The 20,537-nt window shown below is 50.2% G+C and overlaps 1 protein-coding gene across 1 annotated transcript in view; it reads right to left on the reverse strand.

Annotated features, from left to right (window-relative positions):
- Positions 1 to 17,264, reverse strand: part of RFTN1 (raftlin, lipid raft linker 1) — a 175,154-nt gene extending 157,890 nt beyond the window's left edge. The window contains exons 1-2 of the mRNA XM_084903306.1: positions 16,875 to 17,264; positions 1,633 to 1,785 (exon numbers count right to left, since the gene is read on the reverse strand). Coding sequence (XP_084759432.1) covers positions 1,633 to 1,777 — 145 coding nt within the window. The 5' untranslated portion in view covers positions 1,778 to 1,785; positions 16,875 to 17,264. The remainder of the gene's footprint in view (positions 1 to 1,632; positions 1,786 to 16,874) is intronic.
- Between the last annotated feature and the right edge of the window lie 3,273 nt (positions 17,265 to 20,537).

Raw genomic sequence — 20,537 nt, forward strand, 5'->3', positions numbered from 1 at the left:
CTTAATCATTCTACAATGCCTAGAATGTTGTGGGCACTCGAATAGACATTGAACAAATAATGGTTGACCAGGTGTCCCAAATAATTTTGTGTTTGGACTTGCTTGGGCCACATTAGCTCTATTATAAGCATTTCTAGAATTTCTCGGAGTAGTTTTAAGTAGGCTTGGGTGACGGAATGGAAACTGTGGGTGAGGGGAAGGCATGGTCGCAGGGGACTAAGGTGACAAGTCTGGCTATTTAAGAGGCCAGTGGAAAGCAACCCGATGAGGACGTTGCTGGGTTCCGTTCGGGGGACTTGAAGGGGTACACAGAGACGGCCTGTTGTCCATCTTTCTCAGGGAAACAGAAGGAGCTTCAGCTGGGAGATGGTAGCAGCAGGAGTAGTGGGGGAGGAGGAGGGGAAGAGGGGAAGAAGGTGAGTGGGGTAGAGGAGAAGGGGGAGGATAAGAGGAGAGGAAGGTAAGGTAAGGGAGACCGTGGGGCGGGGGGGGGGGGGGAGTGGAGAAGGAGTGGTATTAATACTGGTAGTTCTACTACTAATACTAGTAGTCCTACTACGTGCCAGACATCGTGCTAAGAGCTTCACACATTTTCCCTCTCCTAACCGTCGCAGCTGCCCTTAGGTAAACATTCATGTGCTCATTTGATAGCTGAGGATGTTGCAGGCCTAGCGATTGGCCCAGCGATTCCAGAGCAGGACCAGGACTCACTCCCACGACAGGAGGCCTTGTCCCACTAATTCTCTTTTCTATAATCAGAAGCTTAAAGTATACTCAGAAACCCAGGGAGGAAGTGTCTGAAGACACTTTGGTTTTGTAGCACCTGGTTTATGCTCACAACATTCAGGGATGGCCCTACAGCCCACCCCCCACCCCCACCCCATAAGGAGAAATATTTCCTTCCTCTTCTGAAAACACACTTTACATGTTTTCCAACTTGCATGATGACGTGCTGAGTTTTTGCCTCGTGTGTATGAGCTGTCCTGCCTCCAAGGAAGAGGCTCCCAGAAACTCTTGCCCTGCAGCGCCAGCCGACACTCCACACGGTCAGTGCTCAGCGCTCAGCAAGTGCTCCGGGAGGAAACCACGGAAGGCACCTGCCAGCCACCTGGGGCCCCGGGGAGGCCGCTGGTGGGAGGTGACCTGGACACCCTCGTATCAGGGGAGGCAGAGCCCAGGCAGACAAGCACTCTTCAAAGATGGGGAACTGTGGGCAGGTGACTTGGGTTGGATGGGCACATCAGTATGAGGAGAGACGAGGCACATTCTCCTTTCCTACACGGCTTGGCACCCAGCAGGGTCTGCACACTGCTTGGCCCATGGGCCAAGTTCAGCCCACGCGTGTGTACCAGTCAGCGCACGTATGGTTTTAATTGATTATCATGTTAATTAGTTACTATCTTTTACAATGTGAAAGGGTTTCACAAAAGATTATGGGTTTCTGTAAGCAGTCCCCTTTGGGCAGGCCAACCCTTTAGAGTTTCCCACAGCCTTCCCTCTTAGTATGTCCTTGTCATTCATCTCCTCCCCCCCACCCCCCCCACCCCCTGCACTGATGGGGCAGCCTTAGCTGCAGACCCGGCCAAGGGCGGAGTGCATCCGTCCCCAGAGTGCAGGGGTGGCTGTACTCACCGGCACTCAGGGTCGTGAACTCCAGGAAGCGGTATTCGTAGGACACGTCTATCTTGGTTTCCACCTGAGGCCTCTTCAACGTTGAATAGATATTTCCAGGCCGTTTGTCATCGCGTTTCTCCAACTTGTTTAATCGGCAACCCATCTCAGCAGCTGCCAACAAGAGGGAAGTAAAGGAGTAGGGGGGTTGAGATTTTATTTTTAAACACCATAGTACAACAGGCCCCATCATCTCCCTGAAGACAACATAAAGCACCTGGGCCTTTATGAAATATAGAATATAATCCTATATGATAAAAGGCTAATATGCAAATTGTTCCTTCGACTGGGAGTTCAACCAGGGGGCAGGGCTGGCCGGCCAACCTCCTGTGCCCCTCTCCCACCGCCGGCTCCACCCCCAATCGGCCTCCTCCATCTTGATTGGGGGCAGGGCCCCGATCAGGGTGGGCCAGCCAGACCCCACTGGTACATGAATTCGTGCACCAGGCCTTTAGTTATACAATATATGATCCAAACACTGGAGACCCTGCACTCAGTACTGGGGCTGGTTCCTCTTTCTGTTAAGATATCAACACCAGCCACCCTGTGATTTATGAAATGACACCAAAGCCTACCTGCTCTCTATCTTTTTCCCCCTCTCTGAGGAAAATAATACCTCACAGTGCCTCAGTTCCACTATGATCCGAGGATGTGATTTTAAATCAGGATCTGAAAAAGCAATACGGTGCATTATGGTGTCAGCCCATCAGAACGAAAAGGAAAAAAAAAAAAAAAAATCCACATGAGAGATGTGTCACCTTCGCTGAGCTTGCTAGGAGAAAATAATACGTTGTTGTCACCATTTCCAAACTCCAAAGTCTTTCCTACCCTGGGCAGGAATTATTTAGACAGGAATTCATATTCATAAAACATCTCTAAATGGGGAAGGGAGTGTTTTTTATGGGCCTCGTGTAAAGGCCCAGGATTTTTCTCTCTCTTTTTTTTTTTAAGACCAAACCACAGGAATAATACCATGCTTCCACGTTCTTAGAAAGTCATTTCGGACCAAAAGAAAAACTGGCCCCGAACACTAATAGCAGGGCCAGCGAAATTGGAAGCAGAAACCCACGTCGATTAGAGCGGAGATGTGTAGCTACAGTTTGAAAAGGAAATGGGAAAATGTTAAAATAATGTGCATATTAGGGTGGCCGAGCTTTCAGTCTTCTGTGAAAAGATAGCAATGCAGGTTCTCCGTGTGTTTGGGCAGAATGACATTCGTGAAAAGACTTTTTTATCCTCCTCCCCCCCCCTCCCCCCCCCCTGCCCTCCCCACCAAGACTTCAGTGGAAGGTATTTTCCTTTTTGTGCACCGAGCATGACCGATACTCCCCCGCTCCCTGGGGTACGGGTGCTGCCATCAGAACATATTTCACAGAAATTTTAACTGGCCAAGAATATCACAAACAGAAACGTGGTAACCGCTTCCTTTCAGAGATAAGAATTTCCTTTTGCTCAATCCATTCACGAGGTGCCCAGCTTCCTAAGGCAATTTGGCAAGCTCCAGAAAAACAAAATAAAGCTCAAAAAAGGTGGGGTGGGGAGCGGGGGCGATGGTGGTGGTGGTGGTGGGAGAGAGGGTGGTGTAGCGACAAGCAGGCTATACTTTTCAGTAATTAAAAAAAAAAAAAAAAGTCTGGGAGGATGGATGAGAACAGGAAGGCTTACTTATGCCTTAATAAGGGAACATTAGCGTCCAAAGGGCCAGAGCAGACATGATTTATGTGCAATCTGCATGGACTGATTACTTGTAAAATACTCTCGTTCTGCAGATTTAATAGCTGATTTGTACAGAGGCTGCATATTGAACTGCTGAGAGGCGAGCCAGCTGGCATCTGCTTCAACGGAGCAGAAGAAAAGTGGACATGGGAGGCCCCTAAGTCTCAGGGCCCAGGTAACTGTGGTGAGCTGAGCACGGCTACCCCACGAATAGAGCTGGAAATAACCCGGAGGCTCACCAAGCCACTCATTTTCTTTTTTTCTTTAAAAGAAAAATATATATTTTATTGATTCTTTTTTACAGAGAGGAAGAGGGATAGAGAGTTAGAAACATCGATGAGAGAGAATCATTGATCAGTTGCCTCCTGCACACCCCCCACTGGGGATGTGCCCGCAACCAAGGTACATGCCTTTGACAGGAATCGAACCCGGGACCTTTCAGTCCGCAGGCTGGCGCTCTATCCACTGAGCCAAACCGGTTTCGGCCAAGCCACTCACTTCCTAAGAAGGACTGAGTGTCTGAGGATCTCCAAGAAGAAACCCCTTCCTCAAAAAACTCTCATTCCTGCTCTTCTGTTAGGTAAGGTCTAGCATGAGAGATTCTTTTGTTTATTTATTTTTAATAGAATTGCTCTAGCTGAGCATCTCCTTGGAAACCACAAATATCTCCATGAGAAGGGCAACAAACAAAGCCCTGGGTAGTCACTACCACTTGAGTATGATTTAATTTCTTTGATGTAGGACAGGTTCCCTGACAGCAGGGGGAAAAAGGAGGAGAGAATTGCTAAGGTGAGTAAGAAAGACTCAGGCAAGGTTGGGGCAGATGGTGGTGGTGGGTGGAAGTGTGCGGAGGAGCCTTAGAGAAACTCTCCCATCTTAAAACTTTGAGTTAATGTTCCAATCTGAACTGGAGGTCTCTGCCCACGTTCATCCCCAAAGGACACTGTGCTTGCCTCTCAGGGTCTGATGCAGCTCGAGGCAGATCATCCATGTCCGTGGCTGGCAAACTCATGAGTCAACAGAGCCAAATATCAACAGGACAACGGTTGAAATTTCCTTTGAGAGCCAAATTTTTTAAACTTCTTCTAATGCCACTTCTTCAAAATAGACTCTCCCAGGCTGTGGTATTTTGTGGAAGAGCCATATTCAAGGGGCCAAAGAGCCGCATGTGGCTCGGGAGCCACAGTTTGCCAACCACAGATCTATGTGCTCAGACAAAGGAAAGAGAAACAGTACCTAGCAATAGCAAAACTTAATATCAGTGACTCATCGTGGGGGTCTGAAACTTTAGAGATTCATTTCTTTGGCATGTCTGCCACCTTGGGTAAGCAACGGCTCTTAAAGCACAGCTCTCTCTGGACAGGGAGATAGGGGAAGACATTACTGGCCACCGAAACCGTAGTGTGAATGTGTACCTCTTCCTCTTCTGTGTCCAGGGCCCTACTCCCGGCACACGTGTATTCCTTTCGGTTCATTCCTTCGTTTCAAACCAATCCCCCACCTCTGTCAAACTAGAGAAGACTTTTGTCATTCCCAAAATATCTATATTCAGTCACTACTATGCTTAACAAGTCACCAAAAGGTAGCTTCCAGGAGGAGGAGGAATAAGATATATGATAGTGCCTTCCATGACTGTAGAGTTTTGTAAACTTTACTGTCCCCTACAGGAAGCTCCCCAATCATGCTCACATTGGAGTCCCACAAGGGGGCTTGGGGCCAAGGTTGGGTAGGGGGAACTGTGAGAGGAGGAAAGAGTGACGTGAACAGCCTTGCCAGGTGCAGGCAAGATGATTTCCGGTGTGGCTGTCCCTTCCCTCATGCAGCCATTCAGGCACCTCTTCCTCGGGGGTCCACGTCTCCGGCAGGGCAGAAGGTAGATGATATATGTGATGGTTTTTAAATCTGTCCCCCCAATCCCCTGACACTCCTGCCACTCAGATGTGGTCCATATCACCTGCTCTCAATCTGGGCCCCATGATTGCCTGACCAAGAGAACATGGCGGGCGGAGTGACACAGAGCTAGCTTCTGGATCCGGGAAGTAAGAAACTGGGAGCATCCACTGCCTGCTTCTCGGGATGCCTACTCTTGGAAGCCAGCCACCATGCCAGGAGGAAGCCCACGCCGCCCAAGGAGAGGCCCATGTGGAGAGGAAGCCAGAGCCAGCACCAACGAGCCAGCCACCCTGCGAGGGAGCCAGCCATCTTGGAAGTCAGGCCTCTGCCTCCGTTAAAGCCACTGACACCACCACGTGGAGCAGAGGCAAGCTGTTTCCATCCAGACCTGCCAAAAAAAACGAAGATTCCCGAGCAAAACACACCATTGTTGCTGGTTTAGGCCTCTGAGGTTTAGGATGATTCAGCATGCAAGTTGTCCCTTACACCCCTAGCTTGCTCAACATGACCACGGCCTGTTGCCTCCTTCGTCAAGCACCAGCTGAGGTTGGCCTCCACCTAGTGACTCTGTTATTAGCCATTCAACCTTGGGAGGGCATCTGGGTTATTCCCAGTTTAGGTTGATGCACAAAAGGACTAAACACATTCAGGTAGAGATTTTTATGAGGCATTAGTTTTCTCCTCTCTAGGACAGTGGTCGGAAAACTCGTTAGTCAACAGAGAATGTGGCTCCCGAGCCGCAGTTTGCCGACCGCTGCTCTAGGGCCATCCCTCGGAGTGGGCTTGCTGGGTTGCACAGTAAGTGCTGGGTCCTGTTGATGAAGAATAGTTCCCTTTACACACTCAGGGTAGCCCAATGCTGACCCCACCAGAGGCATGGAGGAAGAGGAGACCCTCTTAGAGACCGCCAGTTCGGCCCTTCCACCTTCTGATGCCACCCTGGGGGCATCCGCTCACTGAGGGAAATCATGAGCAGCAGTGCTATTCGTGCCTAATTCTCCTTACGTTGTATGATAGTTGTCTGTTTCTGTCGAGGACACATGCTAGAAACCACCTGTGTGTGACAAAGTTTCCCCCAGTACTTTGCTGGATAGTCCGTCCAACCCCTACAGCTCTGCCCTCCAAACTCCCACAGCCACAGCACACTGATACCTAACGTGAGCCAGGTTATACATTTTATGCGCAAGTGGATCGCTGGGTCAGCTTCGATGACTTGACAATCATTCCGGAGGCTTTTTCTTCTTTGTATACCCGCCTTCCCGGAAGACAGCCCTGCCGCTGGGTCTCAGAGCCTCCCAGGGATGACTTTATTTTCCTCCCTCGTCAGCATCCAGTTCCTAATTACTCTGGCCTATTTCTGCCAGACATTGCAAATAACTAGGAAGCAAAGACCCTTTCAAGTAGTGACATTCTGGAAAATCAATTCTTTCTGAATCAAGTCTAGAATTGGGGGCATGTTTGATATATGGTGGACCAGCTCATGCAGAAGTTGTGGGCTCTATGAGCAGGGAACTTACGTTCCAAATCCATGCCTTCCATCACTCATTCAATGTGCATTTGTGAAGGCCTGCTTTGAGTCAGGTACTCGATTAAGAAATATAAAAATGGGCCTGGCCGGCATGGCTCAGTAATTGAATATCGATCTATAAACCAAGAGATCACTGTTTGGGCACAAGCCCAGGTTGTGGGCTCAATCCCCAGTGTGGGACATGTAGGAGGCAGCTGATCAGTGATTATCTCTCATCATTGATGTGTCTCTCTCTCTCTCTCTCTCTCTCTCTCTCTCTCTCTCTTTCTCTCTCTTTCTCTCCCTCTCCCTCTCCCTCTTCCTTCTTATTTGAAATCAATACAAATATTAAAGAAAAATGGGAAGAGCAAGACTTGCCCTCAAGGAGATGGCAAGTGAAAGGAGGAGAAAGACAATGAACAGATGCATGCGCGTGGTGCCGGAAGGCTGGCTTTTTTGGACCAGAGGTCTGGGCGGGTGCAGGGCATTCGGAGAAAATGGCTGTGATATAAGCAGGGAGCACAGCACCACGGACCAGGTTCCGAAGAAAGCTGTCCAGCACTGGGGCACGATGCCCTGTGTCTTGTTAAACGTCAAAATTAAATTTCTTCTTTTATTTGAGAAGGATTCCTCATTTGTTTCTGAAATGCTTCCCAAGGTGCCCATAAAACACTGGGAAAACCACTTCAGAAAGGATCGCCTCCTTAAAAGATGATTTTTCAGCGCGTGTTTATAAAAACTGGAGTTGAAAGGCTCATTTTTTCCCCCTATCAACTAGCATGCACGCATTTAAATAATGGGGGCAATAAATGTAGTTATATTTTCAAATACAAATTAGTTTCATTAAGAGCGAGCCCTCATTTACCACACTTGCCGCTAATCTGAGGCAAACTGGAAAGCTAATTTTAACAATTGCCAACAGCTCGTGACAAGCAACCAGAGACAGGGCAATTATGTGCAATGACTGCTGGATAAGCTGGCGAACTCATTTTTTTATTTCTACCCTCGAATCCCGTGTTTGAAGACTGAAAGTGTGTTTATAACATCTCTCAGTCACCTGAAGTCAGAACTGATGATCCAAATTTAAGTATTCCACATAATAGGGATGTCTCTCTCATCCCAGAAATGTAAATGGAAACTTCAAAACCCAGCCAACTATTCAGATGGTGTCAAATCTTGATATCCTACAAACGTAATCTAAGACAGAAACCCAAGGATCACTAAAATTTACCCATTGAAAGTGGTCCTGATTCAATGCCAAGTAAAAGAACCATCTATAGGAAACAGTATTATTGTAGGGTGCCACTTTAAAAAATAATAATAATAATCCTCACTCTAGGACCATGGTGGGCAAACTGCGAGCCACATGTGGCTCTTTGGCCCCTTGAATGTGGCTCTTCCACAAAATACCACTCGCCTGCGCGAGTCTATTTTGAAGAAGTAGTGTTAGAAGAAGTGTAAGTTTTAAAAAAAAATTGGCTCTCAAAAGAAATTTCTGTCGTTGTACTGTTGATATTTGGCTCTGTTGACTAATGAGTTTGCCGACTACTGCCCTAGGAGATGTTACTGATTTGAGAGAGCGAGGAAGGGAAGGGAAGGGAAGGGAAGGGAAGGGAAGGGAAGGGAAGGGAAGGGAAGGGAAGGGAAGGGAAGGGGAGTGGAGAGAGAGAGAGAGAGAGAGAGAGAGAGAGAGAGAGAGAGAGAGAGAGAGAGAGAGAGAGAGAGAGAGAGGAACATAGATGTGAGAAAGAAACATCATCAGTTGCCTCCCATACACTCCCAAAACAGGGATTGAACCTGCAACCTCAGGAGAGACCCGTAGTCTGAACCACCCAGTTAAGCTGCTCTGCATTCCCAACTCCACCCTGTGAGATAATAAATGTTTATTGTTGTTTTCAGCTGCCAAGTGTGGGAGTAATTTGTTATACAGCAAAAGATAAGGAATACAAAGGGTATTTTTCAAAGGAAAACGCTTGCTTACCACCCCACCCTCACACTGAAGTAGGTATCTTATGCAAACTACCTTTCTGTTCTCCCACCAGTCTCATCACAACCACCCTCCGCTAGAACCAGCCCTCTCACGTGAGAACTTGCCCCACAACTCGGCCCCCGCCCAGGCCTGTGAATCAGAATCTGCTTTTTATCGGGTGGTTAAGTCTGAATCAAGTCAAGTCTGAGAAACCCTGAGCTAGGGAGGTGGCTCTCAGGATTGGCTGTTTTCAAGTCCTGCTGCCCAGGCATTTGGGGGTGGGGACCAAGGCATTCGTATTTTTTAAAGCCTCCTAAGTGAGTCTAACGGGCAGCCAGAGTGGGCAATCTGCTGGCCACCCTCAAGTTCACCTTCTTCACAGCAGAGCACGAGGGTTGGGTGCAAAGTATCTGGACCCACATCCTCTGGTTCCGATCCCAGTGTCTCTACCTCGAGGAAGCAACCTCCCCTCAGTTCTCTCAACTCTAAGATGGGGATAACTGCAGAATCTACCTGCAGGGTAAGGATTCAATAAGTTCATATTTCACAGAGCTAAGAAGAACTCAGGCACACAGAAAAAGCGCTATAAATGTTAACTATTTTAAGTACTTTTTGAAAAAATATATATATATAATATATATATATTTTTTTTTACAGAGAGGAAGAGAGAGGGATAGAGAGTTAGAAACATCGATGAGAGAGAATCATTGATCAGCTGCCGCTTGCACATCCCCTACTGGGGATGTGCCTGCAACCAAGGTTCATGCTCTTGACCGGAATCGAATCTGGGACCTTTCAGTCCGCAGGCCGATGCTCTATCCACTGAGCCAGGCCGATGCCCTATCCACTGAGCCAAACCGGTTTCGGCTATTTTAAGTACTTTTACGAGCATGACTTGCTACCCACTACAAAGATTCCATTTAACCTGCCTATACCCACAAGTACACCAACTCTGAAAAGGGTGCTTATCAGATGTCCCAAAACACCATAAGAATCCCCGAAAGACTTCTCTAAGTGAATGAAGAGTTTCAATGAACAGGCTGCTTCCTTGCACTCACTATGTCCGAAATTTGGTGATATAGGATACGGTCAAGTTCCATTAACCAGAGGTTGAGAAAAACTTCATCCCTTGCCATCCAACGTTTGTGGATGATGCCTACGAGAATAAATTCTCCAAACCTGAAGAATTTGGGAGATATCCAGGGAACACTTGAATGGCCCCTCCAAAAGCATTTTTCCTCCGAGTGAAATTCAAACTAGGGAGTGTCCTTAACACAGCACACACACACACACACAAACACGCACACCAGTGGAAGCTGATAATCCTCTGCCAAGGATAAATGCTGAGAAGGAAGGGGTCTGCCTATGGAACAACAAAATGGGACATTTCCGTTGTAAAAGGCAAAGGAATCTGCCAGCGTGTTTCGCTTCTGGTTTGAAAAAGCCTGAAGGGCATGGCTGTGGGAGACACACCACCACTGTAACACCATTTCACAAAGTTCGTTTAAAAGTGGGTCGGTACCAAGCAAGCTGAGCAGAACACAGCTGATGCTGACTTTCCGCCTCTGGCTGGTCCTGTTCCCCACACCGGAGGGCTGGTGTCCCCTTCGCTGAGGACCTGATTCTGGAAGAGTGTACACCAGAGAGGAGACAAAGCCACAGCACCCCCCAGGCTGCCCGCCCTGTCCAGCACTCCAGACACCGCAGGGGTAGGCCAGACCAGCAATACCCCAAAACGAAGCCCTTAAGTACCCCAAATGGTGTCTCCTCCATCTCCGGCTTGGCAGGCAGCCATCACGCGTAGAATGCGACCTGATTTTTCTAGCTCTTTGGCTCTGGCCCCGCTGAGAGCGATTTTTTCTTCCTGAATTCAGCCCAGGTAGGGAGCAAGCCACACAAATGCATATTTAAAAGCTGAACTGAATTCTTATTTGGAGAGCAAGGAATTAGCGGGGCTCAAGCCGCGGCCATGGTTTGCCTGCTGGACTGATCTTTTCAGAGAAAGCACCTCGGTGAAATGTACAATTGATCATAGAGGAAAGGCCCCTTTGGGGGCCCAGGAGGGGGAAAAAAAATAATTTATGTCAAAAACTGAATGTGAATGAGAGGAGAGATCACACACATACAACCTTTAAAAAGTAAACATGAAAGGAAAATCTGGCTAAATTTATCTCTGTCAGTAAAAAATAGCCTAAGCCTTAGCCAAGTGTGTTGCCAATTCTTAGACTGAAAAGAGACGAGAGAGATGCTTACTATAGAGTAGCACTATCAAACAAACTTCTAAGAGCAATGAAAAGAATCTGTGCCACCCTAGCTGGCTTGCTCAGTGGTTAGAGTGACGGCCCACAGATTGAAGGATGGTGGGTTCGATTCCGGTCAAGGGCATGTGCAGGAGGCAACAAATATATGTGTGCCTCTCTCACATTGATGTTTCTCTCGGTGTGTCTCTCCCCTTCCCTTCCATTCTCTCTAAAAAAAAATCAATGGAAAAAATACCTTCAGGCCCTAATCTGTTTGGCTCAGTGGACAGAGCATCCGCCTGCAGACTGAAGAGTCCCAGGTTCGATTCCAGTCAAGGGCATGTACCTTGGTTGCGGGCACATCCCCAGTAGGAGGTGTGCAGGAGGCAGCTGACCCATGTTTCTCTCTCTTTGATGTTTCTAACTCTCTATCCCTCTCCCTTCCCTTCTGTAAAAAGTCAATAAAATATATTTTTTAAAAGAAAGAAAAAATACCCTCAGGTGAGGATAAACACACACACACACACACACACACACACACACACACACGTTTATCTGTGCTGTCCAATTCCGCAGCCAATAACCACATGTTGAGCACTTGGAAGGTGCTGAGTGAGACTGGGGAACTGGATTTTTAATTTTTTTTTTTTCATTTTAATTCATTTCCATGTAAATAGCCACAGGTAGCTAGTGGCTACTGTATTGGACCGCTCAACTACAGACACCCAAACCAAACAGCTGGCAACGTCTCCATTTCCTACAACGAAATGACAATCCTAATCAACCAATAGCATCTTACATCGTCACCAAAATCAGTACCGCTCTACAGGCCCTAGCTGCCCCAAACTCAGCGAACTTAAAACAAAAAGGAAAAGGACTAACGACAGGGATTCGGGTGTGCCACTGCCTGGGACTGCGTTCTGCCTATCCGGTTTACTTCTCTCATACGATGGCTTGGCCTGTTTGGCGATCCGTGCTTGTGAAGGGAATATGCCTTTGGGAAAACAGAATGTCAGTCTCTCCCCTTGAAGTCTGGGAAACATCAAAATGTGAACTTAGGGCAACTTACTTAACCTCCCTAAGCTTCAGTTTCCTCGAGGCTAAAGAACAGATAATAATAGTGCTGGCCTAGCAGCAGGGTTAAAGTCGGAGACTACAGCAGGGAAAGTGCCTACCAGTGCCTGGCGGAGTAAGCAGCTGGCAAGTGGTCACCGTAATTATTATTTCATGAATAACAATAGTAAAAATCTGTGATAAAATAAGAGTGGTGCTGCTACTACGAAATTTTACAGCCGGCCAAGTTTTCCTGAGCCCCATCACCTTGAACCTGCTTCCCGGGCCACGGAAAGTGGCATCGAGCTAAGTGTGTCTGGGGCCCTGACATCTCGCCACTCACTGGGCGTCACGAGCATCCATCAGCCAACGTTTACTGTGTCCCTACTCCGTGGCAGGCGTGGGCTAGGCCAGTGGTCGGCAAACGCATTCGTCAGTAGAGCCACATATCAACAGTACAACGATTGAAATTTCTCTTGGGAGCCACGTATTTTTCAAACGTAAACTCCTTCTAACGCCACTTCTTCAAAACAGACTCGCCCAGGCCGTGGTATTTTGTGGAAGAGCCACACTCAAGGGGCCAGAGAGCCACATGTGGCTCGCGAGCCGCAGTTTGCCGACCTCGGTTTGCTAGGCCATGGAGGAGAACAGTCCGCAGAGCGCACTGTTTCAAGAATCTTCACCCTCTGCGACGCGTGGTCCCCAGGGAGACACCTCGGGGAGATGTAAAGACTTCATCCTGGGGTCCCTCCCAGGCAGGGCGGCTCCATTCTTGCTTACTGGACCAGCAGGGCCCAGGGTCAGCTGCTGGCCCACAGAGAGGAACGGAGATGTAAGGGGATCGGAGGGGAACCTGCCCATTTCTTTCATCAGGGACAATCAAGGGGGTGTTGACAGGCCGTGTTTTCACTGACAGGCCAAACCACAGTAACAGGAAAGCTGGTCTGAGCCTTCAAACGGCCAAATCCGATCTTCCTCGCAAAGCAAACACAACCCCTTTCAACAAGCTGCCGGAGCCGGTGAAATCCAATGGGACCGTCCACCAAGTTCACGCCAACCAGACCGGCCTGCCCGAAACCCCTCGGGAGTCTCCAAACAGAAGTTTAGCGGAACTCTGTGGGGTTCAGGGGTTACTGTTCTTTATATAGAAAGCGCTCCGTCAATCTTCTTTCACAACCAAGTGCACATTCCCCTATGGAATTCCCTTCTCTGAAGATTTCTACAAAACAAAATATCCCTCTGATTGTCGGCCATCATTTCCCTGTAAACGCCTTTCCCGGCAGAGTTGGGGATTTCTCACCACTCCTCCACCTTTGGAAACAACGTGTTCCACATATGCCTTTCAGCATAACCATTATTGCTGGTCTCATTTTTGATTCTTATAAGTATATTTCCAGTAGGACATGATCTCACTCATCTAGGGGAAATGGTGAACAACATAGACTGATGAGCAAGAACAGACCCATGGGTCAGGAGCCATGGGTCAGACTGTTGGACCTCAAAGGGAGGGTGGGGATAAAAGGGAGAGATCAACCAAAAGACTTATGTGCATACATATGAGCCTAACCAGTGGTCAAGGACAATAGGGGGGTGGGGGCATGAGTGGGGTTGGGGGGTGGGGATTGGAATGGGGAGTTGAGGACAAATATGTGATACCTTAATCAATAAAGAAATTAATTTAAATTTTTTTTAAAAAAAAAAGACAAGAAAACAACATGTTCCATACCGTCTAGGTGGGCCCAATTTCTGAAGAACACCAGTTAAATCATACCTGTATTCTAAAACCTCACACTTGTATTCTTGATGGTGGGAATGTACAATGGTATAAGCATGTTGGAAAAAGGTCTGTTCGCCTCTTTGGAGGTTCTAAGATATTTACCCATGAGAAATGAGAACATATGCATAGAACCTTTATACACAATATGCCTTCCCCCCAAAAAAATACAAAAAAAAAAAACTGGGAATAAGTCATGTGTCCATCAACAAAGGGATATATACACCCATTGTGGCATAGACATAACCTGGACTATAACTCAACAATAAATGAAGAGATCCAGTGACTGAACACTCACCATGAATGAATCTCAAAATCACGCGAAGGGAAAGAAGCTTTCACACAACACTGCAGAATCCCACTTACACGAAGTTCAAGATCGGGTTCAAGGAGCCCAGAGTGAGAAACAATCAGAGCGGTATTTGCCACTGAAAGGGTGGGGACAGGGACTGACTGGAAGTGGATGAAGGGACTTTCTAGGATGATGGTAATAGTCTCCTTCTTGATAGAGACAGTAATATGTCCCTTCAAATGCCGTGGGTGGGGAACCTTTTTTCTGCCAAGGGCCATTTTGGGTACTTATAACATCATTTGCTTACTGTAATTCACTTAATATAAATTTATGTTGCTATGAAAAGAAAGCTCCTAGATTTATTGAATTTCGAGTCCCACCTGTGGTTGCCTTGGCAGGGCCAGACCAAACGATTTCCAGGGCCTTCTACGGCCCACAGGCGGGAGGTTCCCCAACATACAGCTGTAAAAGTCAGTCAACATATTACACAAATGTTACTCTCCAGATTTTTGCATTTCACTCTACATATATGTAAATCATACCTTAAGAATTTTATGAATATACATTGGACTCTAAGTCACAAAAGGTGTGAAATGTTTAGGAGTGACCTGTGTCAAAGTCTGTAATTTACTTTTAAAACGAATAACACCGTAAGTCGGACTGATGACGGATAGAGGGATGAATCGGTGGAGAGACGGGCAATCAAACCCAGGTAGCAAAATGACAGGCCCTCGGTGTCAGCATCGGGATGGTCACTCGTGTTGCAACTCTCCCACGTTTTCTAAAATGACACGGGCAGGGGAAAGAGATCCAGTGCTCTCTCCTGAGCCCACCACATCCAAAATTTGGCAAAGGCACGCCTGCCCACCCAGCCACGGCCCCCACACCGTCTCGGCGCTGCTGAAAAGCGGAAGATTGCAAGAACACGGGCAGTTTTACAGGAACTCCCATCACTCATGCCAAAGATTTTCTGCCTGTTTCCCTACAGACAAAGCAACGATTTGAACGTAAGCCAAAAAAATTCCTTGTCGAGAGGGAGAAAAAGGACACACACCGGCTTGTCTTCCCAACGGGATCTCCTTCAGTTCCTGCACCCCATACATGAGCTAACTGCCCAACACTCCACTTCCATGTGCCCCAGGTCCACGCAGCCAAAGACAAACAAAGAAAAACCAACCCCGGGCGACCTTGCTCTGCAAAGGATGACGTCCCAGCGCTCGGGCCAGATACCCCACTGGAGGCAGAAGAGGATGCAGAGCTCCCAAGGTTAACGTGATTTCACTGAGGTTAGCGCACACATGCACCAGGAGCCCCAAACAACTTGTTGCTTCCTCCCTCCTGCGGCGGTTTGGTGACATCTGGGGTCACTCGAACTTAGTGGGGGATTCAGATGTTCAGAGGTACGTTTCCAGGAGCCCCGGTGGCTAGGGACACGTGGGCTGCCCGGCGTGAGCCACCCACAGACCCAGAGGTCACTCACAGCACGCCGGCCTTCCTTCCTGGCAGGCAGGGCCTGGCTTATCCTGAGATGACACACAATAGCAGGCAGGGGCTGGAAGACGCCTGGCCGGCCTGCCAGCCCAGCATCTGAAAACAGCTGTACCCATGACAAGAGGCTGTGGCTGGAAACCAGGGCAACCACTCCAATGGGAGGGATCGGTGACAGACTTTTTTGGGGAAGGAAGGAAAAAAAACAAAAAAACACTTTTTGTTTGTGTTTGTGTTTGGAAGCCCCCCTAACAAACTCACTGACACCACCCAGCATCCCTGGGAACTCCCCACAGCCACACAGGGCGGCCTGGTGTGTGCAACTGGGTCTCACTTGCACTTGGCCTCCAGGCTGTTCCTGCTTTGCCAAGCCCAGCGCCACAGCCTAGGTGAAGGGCAAGCAAGCCTTGGCCCTGGAGGAGGGGGGTGCATGCCTGACAACTGGGTTTCCTAAAAATACACGCTGCCACCGCCCCACCCTGATCCACACCCACCCTGGCGCCCCTGGAACCTAGGGAAGTGGGTTGGGTGGAGGGAAGAAACCCCCTCACCAAGGGGAAATGCCCCGTTTTGTTAGCGCTGGGGACTCCCCCGGTGCCTGGTGTCTGAGCCTCTCCTGGCGGCGGCGGTGCTTCCTCTGAACGCGTCCGCTTCCACCCATCCATCACTCCGGCCCCGGGAGGGAGCAAACCCAGCTCCTGGGCGCACGCAGAAGGGCAGCCGGAGCGCCTCCACCCCACTCCACCCCACCCCACCCCACCCCGCTCTCTCCCCCTCCTGAACCTGCACCCCCGCGCGGCCAGCGCCAGCCTGGTCCCTGCAGCCTTGTCCTAGATCCACCTGTAGCCTGGAAGCGTCCTCTCCGATTCCTTCCCAAGGTGTCCCGTCCCCCCAACTCCAGCCTGCAACACCCACGACCCCCCCACCCCCAGCCCCCAACAGATTGCTCGGGTGCCTCCCCGCACAGCGCGCGGGGGTGATTTTTTTCTCCCCAATAAAGTTGGCCCGAGACCGGTCCGACCCCATGCAAACTCCGGCCGGAGGTGCGCGGGGGGCGGGGGAGCTGCCGGTTGGGGGGCAGGGGGAGGGGGAGAGGAAGGGTCCTCCCGAAACCCCGGCGCCTGGGAAGCTCCGGCAACCTGCAGGGAGGCGCCCCGCGGGGCTGCCCCCGGCCCCCGGAGCCCTGCAGCGGGGCCACATGGAGAGGTGTGTGTGTGTGGGGGGAAGGTTGTGCCCGCTACACCCCCAAAGCCCGCCGCGCGCCCACCTACCGTTCCGGACTCGCCGAGGCGTATAAGGCGCGGGTGCGGGCTCCCGGAGACGGTGTGCTGCGTCCCGGGAGGAAAGTTTGTGCCATGCAGGGGCGGCGGCGCGGGGAAGGCGTGGGTGGGCGCCCGTGGGTGGGTGGAGGCGAGGGGGGTTGGCGGCGATGCGCCGGGCCGGGTGTCCGTCCCTCCGGCGATGCGTGCGCCCGTCGGAGCCCGCGGCCGCCGCGCTCCCGCTCCCGCTCGCTGCGCCCTGCGCCCGGCGCGCTCCGGCTCCGGTCCCGCCGCGCCCCCGCCGCCGCCGCCGCCGCCGCCGCCGCCGCCGCGCGTCCGCCGGCTACACTTCCTCTTCCTCTGAACTCATGTGCAAAATATGCCGCCGCGCCGCATCTTCGGGGACGCCGCGCCGCCTGCCCCTCACGGCGGGCCCGCCCCGCGCCCCTCCGCGCCCCTCCGCGCCCCTCCGCGCCCCTCCGCGCCCCTCCGCGCCCCTCCGCGCCCCTCCGCGCCCCTCCGCGCCCCTCCGCCCGCGCCGCCAGCTCCACGCCGCGGGCTGCAACCTGCGAGTGTGCGGCCCAGGCGGCCACCTCGCCCGCGACCCTTCGGGGCCGAGGTTAGAAGCTCACGCGCCCACCCCCTCTCCTCCTCCGCCAAGGCTCTCTGGGTGTCAGGAGCGCACGTGGGACACTGGGAACCCCTCCGATGTTGAGCTGGGATGCTGGAGGGCGAATGCTACCAAGTCCCTGTAGCTTAGCTATTGGCATTGATGTTATTATTGTGAGTATTATTATAAGGGGACGGGAGCAGACAGTGGACATAACCTAATTCATGGTCTACATTTTCTGGTGCTGATGGCTGGAGGTGGAGGTCGTTAGGAGAGGACCGTTTCCCCTCCCCATTCCACAGGTGGGCCTGTCCCCAGGGGCCCCGGTGCTGCCTGAGTTATTATGTGTTGGCTGTTAGTGCTTTGGGAGAGGAGTAATGTCACTGTTTTCTTGCCAAGCCCTATGCCCCCAATGTAGGGTGTCCAAAAGGTTTGAGAAGATCGGGACACACACACACACACACACACACACACACACACACACACACCATTGACTGGTATCCTGACTATTGGCTGCCCAAGAAGGAAATTCTATAAGTAAAGGGCCAGCCCAGGGCTACTTTGGTAAAGTGAAGGAGTGAGGCAGTGGGCGCATTATAAGAAATGTTCTTCTTGGAACTATTCAAACGAAGCAAAACTCCAGTGTAGGGGCTAGGAGCAGGAGCCTTAGAGCCAAGCGGGCTTGGCCTCCTGGCCTCCCTGTGTGCAGTGTGACTTGGATAAGTGACTTCACAGCTCTGGGCTTATTGCCTCGTTTGTCCAATCGCGCTTCCTCCTGGGTTGTGTATGTGAGGTGTTTAGGAAGCATTCTGTAACTCAGCTATGAGCATTGATGTTATTGTTGTGACTGTTATTCTAAGGGGACTGGAACGGACAGTGGACATAATCTAATTAATGGTCTGCAGTTTCTGGTTTCGAAAAGAGGGGGGTCTTGGGCGTGGAAGCCCACAGTGTTACAATGAGGCCTTCTGGTACTCATCACACCTCCCCAGGAGGTAAGGAAGTGCTAGGTTGCTTTCAGGAATTCTGGTTATGGAGCTTCTCAGGGAATTTCTTCCTGTTTTTCTTTTTCCACACCCATCCCAGTTCGCTTTTCCTTCTCCCTCCCCCCACCAGGGTTCTTGTTTCTGTTTTTTTGTCCCTTCCCCACCACTTGCTGGCCTCAGGCACCATACCACCACCTCCTCCAGTCTCCCCCACTCTCTGGCCTCCCTGGGCTTGCCATCTCCGAGAAAATGAGACCAGGTATAGGCCCAAGTCCAGGTTCAAGATAGTCTGTGGGGACAAGCGCCCAGGGCCACCACCGATAGTTTGGAACGCCCATGTATGAGGCCTAAGGGAGGGGTCTTTTTAAAAATATATTTTATTGAATTTTTACAGAGAGGGACAGAGAATCAGAAACATCAATGAGAGAGAAACATCGATAAGCTGCCTCTTACACATCCCCTACTAGGGATGTGTCTGCAACTAAGGTACATGCCCTTGACTGAAATCGAACCTGGGACCCTTGAGTCTACAGGCCGACGCTCTATCCACTGAGCCAAACCGGTTAGGGCAGGGAGGGGTCTTTATGGTAGCTTCCTGAAGCCTCCAGGTGTAAGGCAAGGCTCCTCTGAAATCTTTCTGATCCTTTCATGGCCTCTACATTGAAGAAAGAAAATAATATTTATAGGTGTTAACCAGTTAAAAAAAAAAGTATTTTTTAAAAGAGAAAAGGGAGAAATACAGCATCAATTGGTTGTGGTTAGAGGAAGAGGCTGATTTCCATGAAGCAAATCGTTTCCACGCTATAAAGTTCTTGCACGTAATTATTTTTTAACACCGGGGTCTAGGGGTTAATAAGTTATTCTGATTGTTCCCGTTTTCCTCCACACAATGTTTCCCTGAGAACTGACAATGTGTAAAATGTCTCCAATGCCTTTTTGCCCTGCTTGGGTCTGCATTTTTGGGGGCTTTCTAGAACTCTCAACCATTGCCACTACCGACACTTTATACTTGGTGCATAGTAGGGGTTCACTAAACATATATGGAATGAATGGATGAGACATTACTATCTAGATTTTTAAAAAAATTTTTATTGCTTTTAGAGAGGAAGGGACAGGGAGCTAGAGATAGAAACATTACTAATGAGAGAATCATTGATTGGCTGCCTCTTGCATGCCCCCCACAGGGGACTGAGCCCGTAACCTGAGCATGTGCCCTGACGGGGAGTCAAACTATGACCCCCAGGTTCCTAGGTCAATGCTCAGTCACTGAGCCATGCCAGCCAGGTGGTACCTAGCTCTTTTAAGTCTCTGTGTAACCCACACTGAACAATTATCTGGAGTAATCTAGTTTTCTGATTCCCTTCCACCTGGCATATCCGATGGGGAGGCACCATTGGGCTCATTTGTGTTGCCTAACAGTCAACCTCAATCTTCCACTTGGCTGCCACGGACTAGCCAGGCAGGGGACAGATCCTGGCCAGTCAGGAGATAGACCCTGGGCAGCTGGGCCTCACCTCGGACTGACCTCCCCTACCCTCAGTGTCAACCCCAAAGATGCTGGAACCGTTTCCTGGTGGGTTACCTTGGCAACCTCACAAAGTCATCTGTTAGAATGTCCTAGGGTGGCAGCTTTTAATTCTATCACAGCGGTCTCATCGGGGGTCGTGTAATAGTGCTGTTTTTCCTGTGCTCACACTTCCTCCCCCTATGATTTAACACTAAGTACTTGGGGAGGGAGCTGAACACGGGGGAAACCAAGTTATTACAGCACGACAGGTCACAGATGGCCCCAGAACTGGGATCCCCAGAGTTCGCAGTCGATAAAATGCAGGCGCCGAGTTAATGGGGAAGCTGGTGCTCCTCACACACCCCAGGGAAAGGAGAGGAGTTAAGCCGGCCTGGGCAGGCGTAAGAAGCAGCCTTGGCCAGCCTGTACGATTCTTGTAGAAGTCTCTGTTACAGGAGACCCCCAGCACCCACCCCCACCCCCCCAGAACAATTCTCTCTCTCGGCCTCAGCAGCATCGCCCACTCTGGAGATGATTACGGCCATGGCTACCAGCAGCCTGAACAATTTTGC

This window comes from Pipistrellus hanaki (genome assembly GCF_964339955.1).
Source record: "Pipistrellus hanaki genome assembly, chromosome: 13".
Taxonomy (NCBI): domain Eukaryota; kingdom Metazoa; phylum Chordata; class Mammalia; order Chiroptera; family Vespertilionidae; genus Pipistrellus; species Pipistrellus hanaki.